The sequence below is a fragment of the Dermacentor andersoni genome, chromosome 4 (genome assembly GCF_023375885.2).
Source record: "Dermacentor andersoni chromosome 4, qqDerAnde1_hic_scaffold, whole genome shotgun sequence".
Classification (NCBI taxonomy): domain Eukaryota; kingdom Metazoa; phylum Arthropoda; class Arachnida; order Ixodida; family Ixodidae; genus Dermacentor; species Dermacentor andersoni.
In genome coordinates, this window is record NC_092817.1 from 7,149,389 (window position 1) to 7,171,241 (window position 21,853).

General features: G+C 45.0%; 1 protein-coding gene across 2 annotated transcripts in view; it reads left to right on the top strand.

Annotated features, from left to right (window-relative positions):
* Positions 1-20,888, top strand: part of pod1 (coronin pod1) — a 164,953-nt gene extending 144,065 nt beyond the window's left edge. For both annotated transcript variants that reach the window (XM_050182768.3, XM_055073344.2), the window contains exons 23-25: positions 6,501-6,634; positions 14,030-14,116; positions 19,901-20,888. In XM_050182768.3, coding sequence (XP_050038725.2) covers positions 6,501-6,634; positions 14,030-14,116; positions 19,901-19,921 — 242 coding nt within the window. In that variant the 3' untranslated portion in view covers positions 19,922-20,888. The remainder of the gene's footprint in view (positions 1-6,500; positions 6,635-14,029; positions 14,117-19,900) is intronic.
* Positions 20,889-21,853: the final 965 nt, after the last annotated feature.

Here is a 21,853-nt window from a genome sequence, read left to right on the forward strand (position 1 = left end):
GGAGAGTAACCGGCTTCCTCCTGCCCCACAGCGAAGACAGTCACGGTCGCCTTCACCTCGTCGGTACGCGTCACCAAACCGTGCTCGACCCGCCTTTGATTCCGCTGGAGTCAACGGTGGAAGCCCGCGCCGGGGAAACTGAAAACGGCGACCTCCGGGGGTGAGGCCGCTGTCATGCGAACTGTCAAATATCCTCCGCCGACACCATCCCCTCGCGACGTACCGCTGACGCCTTCATTCGAAACTGCAAAAAGAACTTCTGCTGCTATTACTGCTTCCATCGACGGTTATCCGGTAACTGCACTTGTCGATACGGGAGCTGACTACTCGGTTATGAGTGCCTCACTGGCCACTCGTCTACGCAAGGTGCTGACAGCGTGGGACGGCCCACATCTGATTACGGCCGGAGGACACCTCGTGTCACCCATTGGACGATGCACCGCCAGACTTGCAATTTCTACTTTGACTTTCATAGCGTCTTTCCTTGTGCTGCCCAAGTGTTCTCGGCTAGTTATACTGGGCATGGATTCTCTCCAGGAATATGGGGCGATCATTAACCTTCGTGACTTGTTCGTGACTTTTTATAACTATGTTTCTTCGGATTCGAGTGTGGAGGATGAACATCACCGCGCGGCATTACGCGTGGTCGATGACTGCGTGACGTTACCGCCTCGAAGTAGCATCTTCGTCCTCGTTGAATGCCCCCAAGACCAACTAGGAATAGGCATCGCCGAAGGTAACCTCACCATATTGCTGGATCGCGAAGTCGGCGTCGCACGAGGTCTCGTAGAGCTCCAACATAGGCAAACCATGATTCTAGTTACCAACTTCAGTGGCGAATACAAGCACTTTGCGAGGCATACCACCATGGCCTACTTTGAAACGGTGGCCGAGTCCAATGCCTGTGCTTCGGTAACGACAATCTCGATTCCGGAACCCAGCGATGTGGACTTGACCAGTCACATCAACGTCAACCCACAGCTAGACCAAAACGAGAAGGAGAGGCTCTTCACTCTGCTATCGTCATTTAGCGACTGTTTTGCCACCACTTCGAAGCTCAAACAGTCTCCTTTAATCAAACACAGAATCATCACTGAACCGACCGTCCAACCTGTTCGCCAACACGCTTATCGCGTGTCGCAGAGAGAACAGAATGCTATTCGTCATCAAGTTAAACAAATGCTCGACGATGATGTCATTCAACCATCGACAAGTCCTTGGGCTTCACGTGTTGTATTATTTAAAAAGAAAGACGGTTCACTACGATTCTGTGTCGATTATCGCAAACTGAACAAGATCACGAAAGAAGACGTTTACCCACCTCCTCGAATTGACGACTCCTTGGATCGCCTGCGACATGCCCATTACTTTTCTTCAATGGATCTGCGTAGTGGGTACTGGCAAATTGAAGTTGACAAACGGGACCAGGAAAAAACTGCGTTTGTAACACCCGACGGTCTCTATCAATTTAAGGTCCTCCCTTTTGGATTGTGTTCCGCTCCGGCCACATTTCAACTCATGATGGACACAGTTTTATCTGACCTCAAGTGGAACTCGTGTTTAGTCTACTTAGATGATGTAGTTGTTTTTTCCACCACGTTTGAACAACACATCCAGCGGCTTGAGGCGGTTCTTCAAGCTATCCGCACCGCCGGCCTCTCCCTGAAGTCCGAAAAATGTCACTTTGGCTACGAGGAGCTCAAATTTCTAGGTCATATTGTCAGCAGCACCGGTGTGCGCCCTGACCCCGACAAAGCCATGGCAGTTGCTCTGTTCCCGATACCGAAGACAAAACATGATGTCCACCGATTTTTAGGGCTTTGTGCGTATTACCGCCGTTTTGTACCCAATTTTTGTGAAATTGCCGAACCTTTGCAACGACTCATCAAGAACGATGTCACATTTGTTTGGGGCCCGGCACAATCCGACGCCTTCCACGACTTTCAGCGATGTCTATAGACACCACCGATCCTTGGTCACTTTGACACCGAGGCTGACACAGAAGTGCATACTGATGCTAGTAACGTTGGTCTCGGAGCGACACTCGTACAGTTTCAAGCTGGTGTTGAGTGCATTATTGCGTATGCCAGCTGAACCTTGTCTGCTGCTGAAAAAAACTACTCAGCAACTGAAAAAGAATGTCTGGCAGTCATACGGGCTATCCAGAAATTCCGCCCATACCTGTACAGACGCCCCTTCCGTGTCGTCAGCGACCACCACTCTCTCTGCTGGGTGGCGAATCTCAACGATCCTTCAGGCTGTCTCGCAAGATGAAGCCTTCGGTTGCAGGAATTTGATGTGGCCATCGTCTATAAGTCTGGCCAGAAACACACTGACGCTGACTGTCTCTCCCGCGCCCCCGTCGAACCCGCACCACTAGATACTGACGACGATTCTGGTTTTCTTTGTACTCTTCCGTCTTTAAACCTTGCTCAACAGCAACGCCAAGATTCCGAGCTCCAGCCCCTGATTGAATACCTTGAAGGAAGCCGCCCACAACCCCCATGGCAGTTCGCGCATCACTTGTCCTCTTTCTGCCTACATGGCGACATCCTATACAAGCGGAACTTTCACCCTACGGCAACCGTTTTCCTGCTCGTTGTTCCTGCTACTCTCCGCGACGACGTTCTACGTGCATGCCACGACGAACCAACGTCTGGGCATCTTGGTTTGACGCGTACTCTCGCGAGGATCAAGCAGAAGTACTATTGGCGAAAACTCACAAAAACCGTGAAGCAGTACGTCAGAAGTTGTCGAGATTGCCAGCGTCGCAAAGTTCCACCACTGAAACCATCCGGTCTGCTTCAGCCTGTCCGACCTCCTTGTTCACCTTTTGAACAAGTCGGGATGGATTTACTCGGCCCATTTCCCAAGTCTTCGGCTGATAACCGCTGGATCGTGTCGCCACCGATTACCTCACTCGATACTGCGAAAACACAAGCCGTTCAGCGAGCTACTGCTTCAGATGTTGCTAACTTCTTTATCAAAAATATCGTCCTTCGACATGGTGCTCCCGCTGTCGTCATCGCAGACCGTGGTATGGCCTTCACTGCCCAGTTGGTCCGAGATATTCTGCAGCTGAGCGGAACAACGCACCATACGGCAACTGCGTATCACCCACAGACTAACAGTTTAACTGAGCGTCTCAACAAAACGATTGCGGATATGCTTTCCATGTATGTTGCCACGGATCATAAAAATTGGGACGAACTGCTCCCGTATGTGACATTCGCGTACAACACTGCCCTACACCGGGTTTCCTCCTTTTCGTCTGGTCTACGGACGCAACGTCACCACTATGCTCGACGTGATGCTCCTACCAACTTCGTCTCAACCTACCGCACCAGATACAGACGCCTTTGTTCAGCGTGCCGAAGCAGCGCGGCTCCTTGCGCGGCAACGAATTCTATCCCGACAAAGTCAAGATGCTCGTCGATACAACATGTGCCATCGAGACGTCACACACAACCCGCGAGATCTTGTATGGGTTTGGATCCCTATACGTCAACGAGGCGGGTCAGAAAAATAATTGCGCCGATACTTTGGCCCCTACATAGTTTTGAGTCGTCTAAGTCCTGTCAACTACGAAGTTATTCCAGCCGACACTTCGCATCACTCCCGTAAACCACGTTCCTCTGACATTGTTCATGTTACCAGGATGAAGCCCTACCATTCGCGCTGACTCTCATCCACAACCTTTGTGATGCGGCCCCTGTCGTCACGTCCGTTGTCTTTCCCACTTCTTTTATTTTCTCCTTGTGGCATTTAACATCTCCCCAACTTTATTTATTTATTTATGTTTTGGAGGGAGGGGTAATGGCACGCACTAGTTACGCTAGAAGTCGAGGAAGAAGTGTGCGTGGTAGCTGCTGCAAAAACGAACTGTAAACGGCCGTTCACTTAGAAGTGACCGACTGGCTTTTCCTCTCGTGACAATATTGAGAGCTCACTGTATTTTGATTTCTATATACATAAGTTAATAACATAAGTTAATAACATAAGTTAATAATACCTTGCAACATTCTTGTTATGCAATGCTACGAGATTCCCAAGCATGCGCAGCACTGTATTTTCTTGCCCTAAATTTGTAAGCATTATATTGTATGAAAAATTTTCAGATATTCGATATTCAATTTGATATTCGGCTTTCTTTATTTGATTAGAAATCTACTACAGTCTGCGTTCGTTACAAGGGACCCGCATACAGTAGACTTCGGGATATAACGGACCACATTTCCACCTTAGTTTGTTCTACCTATTGTATTAATGCAACAAAATTCACTTTTAACTGACTGTGCTCCAACAGACTGTCGGCTACAGCGGACGAAATTAGCGGCAATTTTGTCAAAATCGGGCAGATAAAACGGACTTTTGCCATGTGCATGCGCCATGGTGCATGCGCCATGAAAAAGGCGGATTACTAGAGGGAACTGTGGTGATACGATTGTTCAGCCACTATGGGAATGATAGGTAGTACATGGATCAGTCTGATCATCGTGCTTGGGGCTCCAGACATTCTTGCGGCTTCGTTTCTTAAGCTTTACCTGGGCCTAAATTGGCCAGAATTTCAAAGCAAATTATGCTTTTTTTTAATGCAGGAGGTAATAAGTCTCTACAAAAACTCACAGTCACTGCTAATTGCAGTGGTTCTTCTGGTCCCTGCGTCCATGGTATAATGGTTTCAATAAAGGGGTTCTGTGCTAGAGATTGTGTGTTTGAATCCTGCCATCGGACAGTATTAATACTGTTTATTTAATTTTTTATAAAGAAGTAGTTTCTTAAAAATAACCACTTTGCAAAAGTCACAAAGCCATTTAAAACCAGAAGGACGATTTTCAGGCAAATCCACGTACTATGCCCATCGCTAATCCCATGCTGTCTGAACCATCCCCCATTGCAACTCACGTAGACACTAGCACCAGGGTTCCCTCTAGAAATTATTGTATGGGACTCTATGCTTCAATCATTTGCTTTTTGTGCACTTGTTTCTGTATGGAGGAGATATCTGAAGTGGCAGATTTGAAGACGGAGAAATGCACTTTACGATAAGACCAGCATAACGGCACTCGGTTGTGCTGTTCTAGAGATATTGTGACCTGAAAAACACTGTTCTTTTGCGTTTCCCGGTAAATTTTTTGCCACTTTGGCTGATACAACAAATTTTCTAGAGCACTTCTATGTGGTTTACAGTGATGATGTTTCGGAATAAGATAGAAAAAAAGTTTTAGAAACTGGAAATGTAATTTTCAAGAAATATATCTTTTTCTCCATTTATTTCAATGCGAAAGCCGTGTCCCCGCTGAATAGGCAATAACCTAAACGCGCTGCTGATCTCGGCTGCAGGTGGCGCGAAGTGAGCATCATCTTTTGCTCTGGCAGCACCGTATTCCGGCGTCATCCACCAGCTCGATTTTGTTTCAATTTCTCGTTGTTGTCTTAAAACATTATGCAGTAGCAAAATGACAGAGCACATCTCCAGTTGCTCGGTCCCCACCAGCTCGATGCGCGTTGGCATTGCGAGTTGCAATGATTCATGCAACACTTTGCGTTACGTAGATGTCAATTACAGTTGTCTGCCAAATTTTTCAGTCACTTCAGAATGTGCGTTTTCACGGTTAGTAAGATCTTCCTCGCATTTTTTTTTATGCATAAATGAGGTTCTCCTGTACGTATCAAGAAAGTGGTCAGGGAAGGAGACGCAAACTCTCCGATGCAATTCACTGCATGTTTATAAAAAAGGTTCCAACCTATCAAACTAGGAAGGATTAGGAATGAGTATCAAAGGGGAGTGTCCCATGAACATGCCATTTGCAGATCACATTGTCCCGTTCAGCAACACTTGTATGACTTGCAACAAATTATTGAAGACCTTTGCCAAGGAAGTGTAAGAGTAGGAGTGAATATTAATGCGTAGAATATAAACGCAACGTTCAATAGCCCCTGGTATACACTGTGCATCTTGTGCACATTTGACCAGGGCTTCACATTTAATAAGAACAAAAGATGTGTAGGGGAAGCTGGTGGTGGGTAGGGGAAAGAGTGTCATTGCCTGTTACCAGGGCAATAATCTACTCTTCATATTTGAAGTTTATGTTTGAGACTCGTAGAATGGGTGACATGTGGGTGTGTCGCCACATGTATTTGCTTTCTCTAGTTTTGATTTTCACAGGCTTCCTTTTGCAATTTTCAGTAAAGAAATAAGGACAACACAAGACCTGAGTTGTATTAAACATTATTGTTGGTCATTTCTTAATGTCTTTCATAATCTTTTGTATTCACAATTTATCAGTTAAGCAAATTAAGTCTGATAAATAACCTAAATAATTTTTGTGCAAAATGAAAAACATAATAGTTGTGACTAGCAACAACAATGCCCTTCAGCATGCAGCGGGCGCTGTTCACATTAAGCCCTCTGTTACTTTTTATTTCTTGGCAACGTTTAGTTTTTACGGCTGGTAGAGAAAGACGTGGCTCACATGCCTCTCGTCTTTTTGTGGCAGTGTCAGAGGCTCCTGAAGTGCGGCCCCCTGCTCCTCATGTTCCGAGGCTGCCACAGGATGTCAGCCTGGACTTTGAAGGAGACATTACCCTCTCCAGCTCAGTCATCGAAAGCAACAGGGAGAAAGAGGAACAGGCAAGTGCAGGTTGTTAAAACACACTCAGTCATGGCCAACTTGGCTCACTGCTGATGTCATCCAGTCATGGAAAAGACTTGGAAAGCTCACTTTGCCAAATGTGGAGAAAGTCTCCTTGAGTAATGAATTTCCTTCTAGGCAGTGTCACACCAGGTGGGCCTTCTTGATAGTCTTATGAAACTGACAGTGCACTGCTCACTACAGCCATGTCACCACAGTGAACTTTTCATGCCTATCGGGACTTCCATGCCGGCTGTGCTTTTGCTCACCCTTCACGCCCCAAACAAGCAAAGCTTGTCGGGCACCTATTCTACTGTCTTCTTATACCTGTCTTGTGCTGTACGTAAATGCTTAGTTTTATTATGTTAGCGTTCTTAGCGTACCTCACGCACTTTCTGGGGACTGTCTACGTTTGTACTAACCATTTTCTCGCCCACCTGGGTGACTGGGTAGTCCATGGTCAAATGGTTAGCACATCGATCTGCGGTGCGGGGGGAACAGAAACCAGCCGTTGAACCAACTTGGGTCAATGAGCATGTGGCAATGTGTGCATTTGTGCCGCTCTTAAACGGCCCTCTTTCACTCCAACATATGTTACTGCAGATGTGGAACTGGGTATGTATAGTAAAACTTCGTTAATTCAGAAAATTGGATAATTCAGACTTGTTCTCTGGTCCCGGCAGGCATATGCATCTTTTAATGCAATCAAACTCTTGTTAATTCGGACGTATTTGGACACACATTGGTTCATTTGGACAACTCGGAGCTCAGCGAGCACCGCAAATGAGTGATGTAAAAGAGCATGAATGGCAATTGCGTTCAGCTGAAATGAAGCGGCGCAGTCCGCATCGCCATAGTCAGCGGAAATTGTATGTGAATGAACGCCAGAGTGCTTTATGCCTACTTGTGCCTTTTAAACCTTTATTCTTGTGTCTACCACTGCGCATAACACCGCATTGGCTGCATGCCTTCATAATTGCATATTTGCCATCCATGATCACGTCGATGGCAACCATGGTTTCATCTGCAGCAGTGGCGACAAGCAGCAATTCTGTTTTAATTGGTGCATGCATCAGCCTTCAGAACTGCAAGGTCATCGACCATGATGGTGTAGGTAGCTGCTGCGGTTTTGTCCACAGTGCTTGCAACAAATAGTAGTTTCGTTTTGACTGAGCTTTAACTGTAGAGGTGTCGAGGATGAAGAGTACCGGCTATATCACTATGGATGGACGATCTGTTGGTGACCAACTCACTGGTGAAAAAATAACAGGGATGTGTACGCAGTAGTGAAAAGCGTGTCTCAGATGAAGGTATGCGCTGCGGCTGCTCTCCGAAGGAAATCACGAGGTATTTGCCACTGCTAGCGCTAATCAGTCACAAGATGATGAGAATTGCATTTTCTGCACTGCTTTGGTACAATACAGAAACAGGATTTGCTCATTCATTCAGCAAATAAATCCCTATTGACGTGGTAAGCATTTATTTGTTTTCTTGATACCCTCAATAATTCGACATTCAGTTAATTCGGAAATATTTTTCAGACCGTGAAATCTGAATTAACGAGGTTTTAATCAATGAGACGAATCAATGAAACTCTGATGTCAACTTGGGTCACTGGGTACATGTGCGAGTAGAGGAGAGCCACTTGTGGCTCACCTACAAGTGACAGTGAGGAAAGGACACGACGCTCCTCCATTGTGCAATTCACAAAGGCACTACGGCAGTGTTCGTCGACTCTCTGACACGGTGCAGAGAAGGCTCCGGAGTCAGATTGCCAGAAGATGCGGTTTTATTAACCTAAGATACAGCACAGTGCGACATTCGCGGCACTTGCGGGCTAAAGCTCACCGCAATACCGATCGAGTATGCATGCCCGCTGTTTTAGGGCTAACCGGGTAGCTGTCCACAATATGCGAGAATGAGAAGTTGCGAGAGCAAAGGTCCCATGTAACTAACTCGTTGCGGGCCTGTTAGCGTCTGCCGCGGCGATGATGCATTCACCAGAAGAGAGCTCGGGTGGAGAGGCCGCCCAGGGGCTGCCGCTCGGGAGGCGAATCAAGGCGCATATCCCAGTGACGTTTGGTCGTGTGGTGGCTTGACCCTGGGAGGGAGAAGCACAGCTTGCACAGGAAGGTAGCTCCAGCACGCTAGCCGTGTCTGCCATGTTGCCATTGCGGCGGTGGTTCCCAGAGATCAAGCTAAGCACAACGCGTGAGATGGGGGATGAGGCGCAGGAAGGCACTTCGATCCCCACACACTACAATGACAAAAAAGATCTCTTCAATTTACCTGATGCTGAGGGGAATCGAATCCCCATCACAAGGGTTCCTCAAGGACAGCAAGCTGAAGCTTTAGCGGGCTGTGCCACAAATGCATTGGGTTTGTGCCGCTCTTCAAGGAACGTCTTTAGGCTGTTTTACATGCTGCGACTAGAGCAACATTAATTGGTGCAGTTGCCCATGTCGCAATGTGATTTTTAGAGAGCCCAATTCACATGACTGTGATTTCAACAATGTGGCTGGTGTAACGCCCATGCTTGCTGCCAGCTTTTTGTGGCATACGGCGCATAACTTTTTTCACGTAATGAAAAAAGCTTCTGCATTGTGATTTTAATGACCTGTCTTTAGAAGGAGCAAATAATAAATGTTTTTTGTAATTTGAAGACACTTTGTAGTTTAAATTTGTTTTGGAGTACGCAACAGCGTCTTGAAGTTCAGTTCGAGGAGACATGGCGGACGTTCACAGCTGTTGGCAGTGGGTCGTTCAGTGCTGTGTGTCTCTTGTGCCTTGCATGTCTGTGTCTTTCTTTTTGCGCTACAAAAAATTAGAAGATGACCTATCAACAAGCCCATATAGCCATCCTCATCGCAGTTGCAGTATTCGGAATTAGGCTGCAGCAAAGTTGTTGTCTCGACGCAGTGATCTCTTCGGGCTACCTGGGCCCAGCGTCAGCTTCTGAAGAAATTATGTGTGTATATTGCTTCTAATTGCGCATAAGCAGTGCATGCACCTAGCCATATTCTTGCACCAAACGTAACAGCAAGCACCATCCCGAAAGCCCACGTCCGCCCCTGAAGGAAGCTGAAAACGATCTGTGCGTGCTTACTGAACGTTGAATGAAATTTGTATTGTGAACTTCAATCTTAGGCTAGCCTGGTTTGTCCACCGCAGCGAATTTGCGATATTATATATTGAAATCATCTCTGAATATTTATCAAGGCGTAAGAGCAGACACCACAAACTTTTTAGAATCTTTTAGAAGAGGGAATACTAGGCCACAAGGGTCTGTCACCACTTCGATGTGTGCCCCCGCACTGTAGCTGCATTTCTCTGTTCACCTGTTGACGTGACTGATGCATCCCCTTTCACCGGCACTGCAAAGTTCCAGTTGGGGCAATGCAAGGATGCACTGCTGCTGCAGCTGCTGCAATACTTAAAGTCTGACCTGCTACGTCGTGACGCTAAAGAGTCCAGTAGGGTACAGGACCTAGCTGATGACAGCAATATCTCGAACAAAGGTATCCTTATGTGCACAGTCGATGAACGTAAGGTCACCTGGCTTCCCCAACACTTACGAGACATGGCACTGAAAATGGAGAATGACCACCCCCTAAGTGGGCATTTAGGCTTTTTTAAAAACTTGGAAACTTGTGAAGAGCCGGTTCACGTGGCTCGGTATCTGCTCCGATATCTCCTGTTATGCCTGCAGCTGCCAGCAGTGCCAGGCTTTTAAACTTCACTGGCAAAAACCAAAAGAACTGATCGACAGTTCATGGGCCACCCACCCAACGCAGCAGCTAAGTGTGGACCTTATTGGGCCACTGCCCACAACCCCTCGGCGCTGCAAGTACATTCTGGTGGTGCTGGACAAGTTCACAAAATTTGTGGTGCTTTCCCCATTACGTGCGCCTACCTCCAATTGATCATCGATAAAATGGTTGATGATAAATGATCGATAAAATGATTGAATGGCCAGCATGCTGTGCCTAGCTCCATCTCTAGCAACAATGGCAAACCATTCTTAAACAAACTGTGGAAAGGCATTCTCCAGTACTGGGGAATCGAGGAGAGCCACACAGTCCCATACAGACCAGCAGGACAGACTGTGGAACGGCATAATGCAACGGTTAAACAATTCCTGGTGGTCTACTGCACTTCCTACATGGACTGGGATGAAAGGCTGCCCGAAATGGCGTTTGCAATGCGCACGTATGAAAGTGTAGTTGCTGGCTTTATGCCTGCCTTCCTGTGCTATGGGCGAGAACTATGGAACCCATGCAGCCATCGTAATCGGGCAGCTGGCACCGAGGTGCCCCCTTCTGCGCCTCATGCCCTAGCTGCTGAACTGGATGTGTACCTTCGAGATGCCTGGGTTTTTGCATAGAACCACCAAACTTTGGCAAAAGCCAGCCAGGCAAAGTATTACAACAAAAAGCGCACTCCAGCTACCTTCCAGGTTTGAGACTTGGTTCTCCGGGACACGCACCCGCTAAGTAAGGCAGCCATTGGATTCACAGCCAAGTTTGCCCCTCGGCCTGCGGGAATGAGAATGAACAAGTATGTCAAGCAAGGTTTCATGATACAACAATCATGTTTAAAAGCAAAGATGCTGTGGCGCGTGAGTTGTTGGAGGCCAACGAGATTAAGAAAAGAGGGAACAACTGTGCCAGTACCCCGTCTCTGAATATATACACGAATGAAAGCATGTTTTTAGATAAGGTTTAGATTTAGATTAAGCGTGATTCCCTTCATATATTTCTTCAGTGTTCTCGCACGTGCGCATTCACATATGCAGTGTCCCTCTTTTTTCGTTCCCCTCTCCTCATGGCTATATAATCAGCCACCTGTGACTTCAATAAACAGTTGCAAGTAGCGCCTTGTCCTGTCTGTATTACTTCTTGTGTGCCGTCACTATTGGCGCTTCACCTATTGAGAGATAGTTCAAGTGGATGAGGAGTTCTATAGAGATTTATACAGTACCAGTGGCACACACGACGATAATGGAAGAGAGAATAGTCTAGAGGAATTTGAAATCCCACAAGTAATGCTGGAATAAGTAAAGAAAGCCTTGGGAGCTATGCAAAGGGGGAAGGCAGCTGGGGAGGATCAGGTAACAGCAGATTTGTTGAAGGATGGTGGGCAGATTGTTCTAGAAAAACTGGCCACCCTGTATACGCAATGCCTCATGACCTCGAGCGTACCGGAATCTTGGAAGAACGCTAACATAACCCTAATCCATAAGAAAGGGGATGCCAAAGACTTGAAAAATTATAGACCGGTCAGCTTACTGTCCATTGCCTACAAAGTATTTACTAAGGTAATCGCAAATAGAATCAGGAACACCTTAGACTTCCGTCAACCAAAGGATCGGCAGGATTCCGTAAAGGCTATTCAACAATAGACCATATTCACACTATCAATCAGCTGATCAGGAGAAATGTGCCGAATATAACCAACCCTTATATATAGCTTTCATTGATTACGAGAAAGCGTTTGGTTCAGTCGAAACCTCAGCAGTCATGGAGGCATTACGGAATCAGGGTGTAGACGAGCCGTACGTAAAAATACTGAAAGATACCTATAGCGGCTCCATAGCCACCGTAGTCCTCCATAAAGAAAGCAACAAAATCCCAATAAAGAAAGGCGTCAGGCAGGGAGATACAATCTATCTAATGCTATTCACAGCGTGTTTACCGGAGGTATTCAGACACCTGGATTGGGAAGAATTGGGGATAAGAGTTTCATTTCATTTATTATACCCTCAAGACCACAAGGTATTACAGAGGGGAGTGGGGTAAAAAAAAAGTTACATAACAATGAAAACAAAGAAGGTAGCAAGTGATGTAGTCATAGACATGTGAAGACGTGTGTGTGAGTTAATGGAGAATACCTTAGTAACTTGCGATTCACTGATATTGCCTTGCTTAGTAACTCGGGGGACCAACTGCAATGCATGCTCACTGACCTGGAGAGGCAAAGTAGAAGGGTGGATCTAAAAATTAATCTGCAGAAAACTAAAGTAATATTTAACAGCCTCGGAAGAGAACAGCAGTTTATGATAGGTAGCGAGGCACTGGAAGTGGTAAAGGCATATATCTACTTAGGACAGGTAGTGACCGCAGATCCGGATCATGAGACTAAAATAATCAGAACAAGAATGGGCTGGGGTGCGTTTGGCAGGCATTCTCAGATCATGAACAGCAGGTTGCCATTATCCCTCAAGAGAAAGGTGTATAACAGCTGTCTTACCAGTACTCACGTACGGGGCAGAAACCTGGAGGGTTACGAAAAAGGTTCTACTTAAATTGAGGATGCCGCAATGAGGTATGGAAAGAAGAATGATGGGTGTAATGTTAAGGGATAAGAAAAGAGCAGATTGGGTGAGGGAACAAACGCGAGTTAATGACATCGTAGTTGAAATCAAGAAAAAGAAATGGGCATGGGCAGGACATGTAATGAGGAGAGAAGACAAACGATGGTCATTAAGGGTTATGGACTAGATTCCGAGGGAAGGGAAGCGTAGCAGGGGGCGGCAGAAAGTTAGGTGGGCAGATGAGATTAAGAAGTTTGAAGGGACAACACGGCCACAATTAGTACATGACCGGGGTAGTTGGAGAAGTATGGGAGAGGCCTTTGCCCTGCAGTAGGCGTAACCAGGATGATGATGATGATGATGATTATGATGATGATGATGAACACACTCATGTTGATGCAACTTATGCAGTAAGCAGCCTTGCACATGTCACTGCTACTGTCCCAGTTGTGTGCACATCTGTGTTGTGCGCATTTGGGATTAGGTGACGGAAGAGGAAACAATGTGTAAAAGAGGTAAAACCAGTAGCCTGGATTAGGAAGTTCACGAGCAGAATTGCAGACCTCGGGAGAGGTCTTGGTGCTGCAGGAGACTTGAACAGGCAGACGATGCAAATGAATCAGTGATAAAGCAGCTGTGAAGTTGTAAAAAGTGAAGTTGTGGGAAGATACATAACTGTTGGATGAAATAAAAATTCTGCTTGGGAGCGTCTTCCTTTTTGGTGCTTCATTGTTAGAGCTGAAACTGCAAGTGCCGTACTTATTTTGAACATACACTGTGGCTTAAAATGTCACTGTACCGAAACATCTAAGAATCTAAGGCCTTACTGCCCTGGTCTTCAAAATGAATTGCTTTGAGAGAGCGTAATGTCTTTTCAAGTGTGGTTTCCTGCATGTGCCAGGCTTGCTTTAACATGGACCATTTTCTTTCAGGCTTGGAGTTGTAATTGTATGTACACATATGTGACATTAGATCAAGCCATGTCCAGCACGTGCTACACTGTGATTGTGTGAACAGTTATGATGTGCATTGCCCAATTTCGTCATTGTGCAGTACTTAACTGTGGGTGTTGTTGGCACAGATAATAAATTCCATGAAGTCCAAGATAGCCAACCAGCACGACGCCCTCCCACAGGATATGTTTGAGGGTGTGGATCCAAAGGAATGGGTGAGTGCACACTCTTCCAAGCATCTATATTATTGGCTCTCTTTGTTGCAACTGCATGCGCCTCCAACAGCTGACCATGCAGGTTGGGTGTCCTCAAAGTGTGTTCAAGCACAGTAGTACTCAAGAATAAGAAATTTGGTAGAAGGCATTGCACCGTAATTAGATGTCATGTCTTGTGTTTCTCACCTGATCTGTGTACATATCTTGTCTTCCTAAGTACTTGCAATCACAGCTTGTGAAAAGCGTGTTGCCGTGTTTCTCTTGTGTCAGAATTGCCACCCTTGACCACTCCACTTCATTTTTACTAGAGTGTTTTTAGCTTGAACTTTTCCATCATTTTCGAGCCAGTGCAAATGCTCTTATGCATTGGTGGGAATGCTTTCATGTTGGTGCAAACTTCTGCCTAAAGCTAGGGTGCCTTTAATGTATAAAAATTATGCAGCTAGTTCATATTCACACAGTACTTGAAGGCAGTCTTGATATTAGCAATGCACAGTTCCTTGACTCATTCCCTACTGTTGCCATTTAAGCAACCAGGTACAATTTATTTCCTTTCATACTTAATGCTGTAGTTTGCTCAGAGAGCTAATTCATAATAATAATAATAAAAAAATAACATGGGACACAAGAGGGATGAACAGGTGCTTGCATTGTCCTTTTGTTGCCCTAATGCCCTTGTTTTCTATGCCTGCATTTAAAAAACAATCCTCTGCTAGTTTCCAATGGCTCAGACTTGGAGGCATTCATACTAGCAACATGCAGAGGTCACGCAACCAAGTTAAAAGCAACTGGCTGCAAATGGTTGAAGAATGGTTGTTTTGGATGAAAAGCAACCATTTTGGGTCAGTTGCTCGCTGCTATATTTTATCAGTCTCGCAAATGCAGTTACAAACTTGGTAACCAATCACCAGGGTAGGAGCAGGACGTCTGTCTATGCTGATGCTTATTTTACGTGGTGATGGTGGTGCAAGCAGATGTGAACAGCCTCAGTCGTGAGACACTTCGGTGGGGCGATGAAAGGGTCGTGCTCATCAGTGTGAACATCAGTTGCCATGGGTCGTTCCTTGGTTGCCTTGAGACGTTCCTTGGTCACCAGTCTCAGTCAATCGCACAACCTCTGTCAATCACAGATGTGAGGAAGGCGTGTGTGGGCCTCGCAGGATGTTGCTGTTAAAGAGAGGCCCGCGAGGGAAACTGGAAGAGCCGTCTTTTAACAATACCATTGTGACAAGCAGAAATGGATGCTGCCAGGATGCATGATATACTCATGAATTCGACACAGTTAGTTTGAAATGAGGCTATGGTAAAACCTGGCTCAGTGGAATGTACAGAAAACGGCTAGAAATATCTGGCCAATAGCAGTAATTAAATATGGTTTAGCTCTTTCTTTCTTTTTGTTAGAACCATCCTGCTCACGTGGCAGCACGAGTGATCTTTTTAATATATTCTGTCTTTCTTGGATCCTCTATTATTCAATGGTGCCTGTGCGTTGAGTAAAATGGACTCGGGCTACTACCTTATGTGAGCAAGTGGCTACAGGGTTTTAGACACGGCACTCTGTAGCCATCGCTGGCTCTTGTGCCAAATAAAATGCATTAATCATCCAGACTTTGCATACATTCTCAAAGTTGACCTTGTAGCTGATCAAGTTTCATCACAGTTATTGTATGTAGTGGCAAAGCTGCTACTGCCAAAGGGTTGTCACTCTGCAGTTTTTTTATTACAGCCAACATGCAAACTGGAGTAAGCAGGTTCCACAAATGTTTGGAACGAACCTTACAAGCATAAACACACTGAATTGTATTTAGAGAGCTTAGTGTGAAATTACTAGCAACGGAGCAAAGAAGAATGGTATGCTTAGCGATGCCTAATGACACACTTTCCTTGTGAAGTAAGTGAAGTAGGCTATAGCGCAGTGTTGCAAGACAAGTGCAGGAGTCCCATAAAGAATAGCAATTGTGTGCACAGGTGCACACATGCACTGCAGCTTTTGATATGGCTACAGAAGTATGTTTTCACTCTGGCCTTACACTGCATGCACCGGCAAAGATTTAGCTCTGGGCCAACTCCAATGCTGCTTATTGAAGTATATGTAAAATGCAGAAAGTCGTTTATGTGACCTCTCAAATTATTTGAATGAAATTTGTTTCATTTGAGAGAGATAGTTGAGTTCTAGTGACTATAGGAAGCAAAACTTTAATTCAGGGCATTGGATTTTTTACAGAACTTGCAAAATATCTGCAAGTTAAAGAATAGCACGAATTTACCAATTCATAACTCTGCACCAAAAACAGATATTGCAGTTTTGTAAACTGTATCTGGTTGAGCATCTGAAGCTGAAAAATTTGATATATGAATTTACAGCTTACGTGCCATTGTTACAATATTCACAAAGGTTTTGCAAAAGCCAACTTGCGAATTAGTGGCATACCTTAGAGCGGTTTATAATACATCAATTTTGTCCACTTTATATGTATTATTGCATGCAGTTTACAGAATTGTGATATTGTTCTTTGTTGGAGAGTTGCAAACTTGATACTTGAGCCTTTTGTTTCTCAATATTTAGCAACCAGGCAATTTTCATTCAAATATTTGACAGTGGTGGTCCATCTGCACCATTTGCGCCATTTTACTACAATTCGACTTGCCTGCTCCTGGCTGCGTCCACTCAAGTGCAATTTGCGCAACTATGCAAAAGTGCGGTATTTGCGCGTTTTCAGATACTGCAATGTTTTCAGTAAGGTAATGCAGCTACAGTCAACAACCGATATTTTTTACATGCTCGATAACTCGCACGCCTTTGCGGAACCGCCACGGTACCCCGTAGAGTCAATGTATAAGAACGTTTGAAATTTCAGATGCAAAAAACCCTTTGCCGTCCGATTTTCTCGACTTTTCTCTACAGGTACAAAGCAGCATTGATCAAAGCCACTACCGCTGCCATTTCAATTATCTCACTGCCTTGAATAAGCGCTCTCGCACGCAGATCCACCACCGCGCCACCACCGCGGCAACACTAGGCCCAGCTATTTCGACGTTCGCTACCGAGCTTCGTGCTGTTCGGTGCCATGTTTTTCATTAAAGGGACACTAAAGGCAAATACTGAGTCGATGTGGACTGTTTACCTACCATTCCAGAAACCTCGCAACACTTGTTTCGCATCAAGAAAAACTCGGTTTATGAGAAAATTGCATCTGAAAGGTCTGAATGCCTTTTTCGAAATTCAAACCTCCCGCCACCCAACCGGGGGAGTGGTGACGTTGCATACGCTATTACCATCCTTTGCCGCCATCGGTGAGTAAAACCCCGCCCGACAGGTGGCGCTACCGAGCCAAGACAGAGCGGTGGATTCGCTGCTGCAGCTGCTTTTTGGTCAAGTGGCGTAGACCGTTCTGGCATCCCGCGACATCATATGGAAGTTGAATTCTCTGTTACTTGAACTTTGTGCGAGTTTCGCGAGCCGGAAAAACCAGTGCAGCATTGCGCGATAACGAAACTAGTGAAACGCGAAAGCGTGGGCGGCGCGGAGTCGACCGAAAACTAAACCTTTCGACTGCCCACGTCGTCAAGGGTGATTTCAATGAGTTCTTTTTTCTAAAAGATTAGATAGAACAGGACAAGTAGCATTTTATTTCGTCTTGTAATACAATACAAGAATGTTTTTTTGCAGCACATAGTTGAGTACTAGCGACAAAATTTAACTGAGGAGTGCTTTCATCATTGGGCAAGTGTTTGAATGTCCCAGTGGAGACTCTAACCACGTCCTGCATTCTCCTCAATTTCTTGATTATTAAGGCTCTGTTCGCGATAATATTGACGCCTTAGAGATTCTCGCACACTAATCTATCACTTTCGCTTGCCTTCATATTTGCCTTTAGTTTCCCTTTAAACAATTCGCTGCTGCTAGTAATGCCACGGACTCCGCCTTTGCAATCTTCGCCAATGGCTTCGAAGCTCGGAAAGCAAGACGCGTTGCATAATGTCGGCTCCCGAAGGTCAGCTTCTCCTCATTACAGCAATGTTACGTGGTGAAGCAAATGCAAAGTATATCGGTGAACCATACCAAGAGTGGAAAGAGGCAACTGTCACGGGGCACGGTAACTATTCCTTAATTATGCATGCATGCACCCGCCATCTCCTGTCATAATACAAACACCGATATGTCTAATAATTGTACTGGCAGGCCTTCAGAACTATTTCGGATGTGCCTGTGGCAATTTGAGCCCTTGGGGGCAGTAAAAGGCAGTACTTCGAAAGGTCGGTCGGGTATCGACAACAAAAGTTACGGTTTTATGCCAAATCGGCTCATATCTATTCACAGAGGCCACACGACACTCGGGAAGCCAACAAACCGCCTCGCAACAAAAGCGAGTGTAGGGATGGTACGAACGTTGTTCTCCACCGCCATCACCATCTTTGCAACACACGTACCATACGGAGGCATCTCATCTTGACCGCCTTCATAGACGTATAGTCTCTTGTCGAGCTTCTTGCATTGTTATTACGCGTAATACACATTTTGACCAGTGCGGTAAAGCATATCAAAGCACATCTGTCATTTGGAATGCACACATTTGCCATCACTTTTTGTCTTGTGCCTGACGGCAAAAATTGCTCTAGCTTATTTGTAATTTGATGCCTGTCTTATGCCCAGGCACATATCTTTGTTCTCATTAGCTTACAAAATTTTATTTAATTGTTTACAAAATTAGGTTACTGCCTACCCAAATAAAAAAGGAAAAGTTGCAGTTTCACCCAAAAGGCGAAGCATCCACTCTGATAACAAATTAGTGGACAGCTAAATGAATTAAGGATAGTAGTTTTATCAGCCGTATAAACTAAACATAGGCATGGTACAGTATCACACATGCACAAGCCAATGTGAACACACATTACTCGATGACCGCAGGAACTCCCTGTCAAAAAGCGGCAGCACCAGCAAGCGAGTTGCCCTTCGTGCAGCCGCTCTCAGCAACGTGAACTATGCCTTGAAAACACAGCACAGTGCGGACTCTGTACCTGTCGCAGATGGTTTTCAAGATACAGCAGCCCGGCCGGGTGCACGAGGCCGCCTGGGCCACCCAGAGTAAAAAGCCCCCCCCCCCTCCCCTCCCCTCCCCTCCCCTCAAAGCATTGCGCGCAGCGGAAAGCGGCATGCTTCCTCTTTGCTTTCTGCCGTTGCGTGCGTGATATTTAGCCGCGATCACCAACTCACCCTTGCACGCTTTCACTCGCACATACAGCATACGGTGCGTGCCGACTATTTTGTCACACGTGGACTTTATACGGAACCTCATGGCAACGTCGACGGTAGAAATGCGTTTGGAGTGTCCATATAATTGCTATCGCAATAAAATGTTTCCAACATTTGTGCATGGTATACCGTCTATGGAAAGGCAAGCTTAATTGGTCGCTGTTGGCTTTGTGTCTTGCTTCACTATTGAGCAGCAATTACCGATTGCACAATAATGACAAGCTTCACCAAATGGCTTCAGATTACTGCTGTACTACTCCAAGTGTTCCAAAAAGACCCATTCTTCTGCTCCACAATGCTGGTGTGGCTGCTCCTAAACTGTTCCAGAATGACATTTTTCCTGTTCCAAAAACTTAAATATTTATATTTTTTTAATTTGGAGCATTAGGGTTAAACCAGGTGTGCATTGAAAAATATGTTTACGCACAGCAATGATTGAAGTGCTAACGAAGGCTGGGGCATTGATGTTGTCTGTGGTCTAAATTGTTGGTGACATTGTTCTTAATAGCCACTGCAATCTCTTTCGCCAGGATGAAGATGAAGATGTCTGAACGGCATAGTGGTGGGAAACTGATGAGACTCCACCACTGATCTCATGGGGCCACCGAGTCTTCACATTGTTAGGTTTTGGAAAGAGTGCCAAGAGAGAGGCTCAAGAGAAAAGGAAATTGTTATGCAGTTTTTTTCTCTTAAGTGACCATACACTTTTCTAACTCTTAACTTTTTAAATTATTGCAATGCACTTAAGATAGCTTCACTTGATCACTGTTGTAAATCATCTCTGCTGTTGCTTCCAGTATTCAAAAAACCGCTGTGAAAATTATAAGCATGTTCCTTAAACTTGACTTTGTGAACTTTGTCTGTTCTCTGCAAGTACAAAGACTGTGGTGAAGCAGCTGTTAATTTTGCAGGCTGTATCTTCCTTCTCCCTTGTGGTGCCAAAATTGCCATCATGTGAGCAGATATGCAATAGTATTGATTGCCTTGCTGACATTTTAAACCTTGAAGAACATGTTTTTTCCCCCCTTGTATTTAGTGGCAGAAAAACACGCTGTTCTCTTTTTAGTTTAATCTAAGAGTAATGCATCTGGAGAATGAACAAATTGGATAAATTATGAATATAAACAACATTGATCTGAAAGCTTAATACTCATTAAGGAAGTGATCTGAGCTTGGTCACCATTTCCAGGTGTTGCATACCATGTTTTCTTGTTCACACTAATGTAATTTTTTGTGTGATGTTCTCAGTCCCTTTAAGTGTGCACCAACTGTATGCCTGTGTCTGAACTGAATGTGCACCCTGGTGATTCTGAGCACCACATGCTTGCACCCCACACACTAGCACTGTCAGAGGTCGAGCATATACTTAAGGCTGTATGACTGCTTAACTAGTCACACTAATATCAGAGGTTGTGACCTCTCTGCAATTTATCGGGGCTGCTGGTGTATATTCCATGATGACCTGTTTGCAGGCACCAAGTGCATCATTTTGATCCATTAAAGGTATTTTGAAAGCAACTTTCTTTTTTTTTAGTGAACTGCAGGCTTGAGCCTTGGTAGCACAACAATTTGATTCCGATTCTTTTCTTTTGTGAGCTGTGTTCCGTCTATGTTGTCATTATTACGATTGGCCAGTCGTGCATGGTAGCTGGTGGGAAAAGAATATACTGAAATGAATCACTGGCAATGCACCCTCACATGTTCTACAGCGCGAGCACTGCATACTTGGCTTTTATTTGGTGCCAAGGTGTTGTGCAGTGAAGTTGAAGCAAAATTTTGTGATAGTGGGGCTTTCTTCCTTTCTAATACATTGAATAAACATTCTTTACTAAAAGTTATACTTTTGCATGATGTATAGCACTTGCACAGCTAAAATTTTTTTGTTAAATATTTTGGGGAAGGAAAGTTCCCATTATGTCGATAATTGTACACAAACCTCGATGTAAAACCTTGGTTTAGTGAAATTGGTGATATAAAGAGCTTTTTGCATTTGCCAGTCAGCTCCGTAAACACCATAGATTTTTTCATGCAATTTAGTGACATAATTTTGTTCCGTAGTTTCAATTTAGTTAAGTCCGGCATATTGTATGCATGTGGGCCTGGAACTTTTGTGACAAGAAAATAAGACATTCATTTACATGTGTCATTTCACTTGCAAAAGTTGCTGGCAAGCAGTGCTTGTTGCTTAGCTGTTCTGCTGGAAGGGATCCCATGCTGGGCACACAATGTTTGTGCTTGCAGTCCCGCGAATATGCTATTAGCGTGTATTGAATATGGTGGGAAAATCAATGCTGCCAGTAACCAATCAGAAAAGAAAAACATCAACAGCAAGTGAGCTTATGAGCACTCCAATGACAACAAAAGGAATGCACATTGTCACCGCACCATGTCATCATCGTGAATTGCATAATCTTGGCCTTGTGACTTACCAACTTACCATTATTGTAAACGCAAGATAAAAAGGGCATTTAATTGAGCTAGTT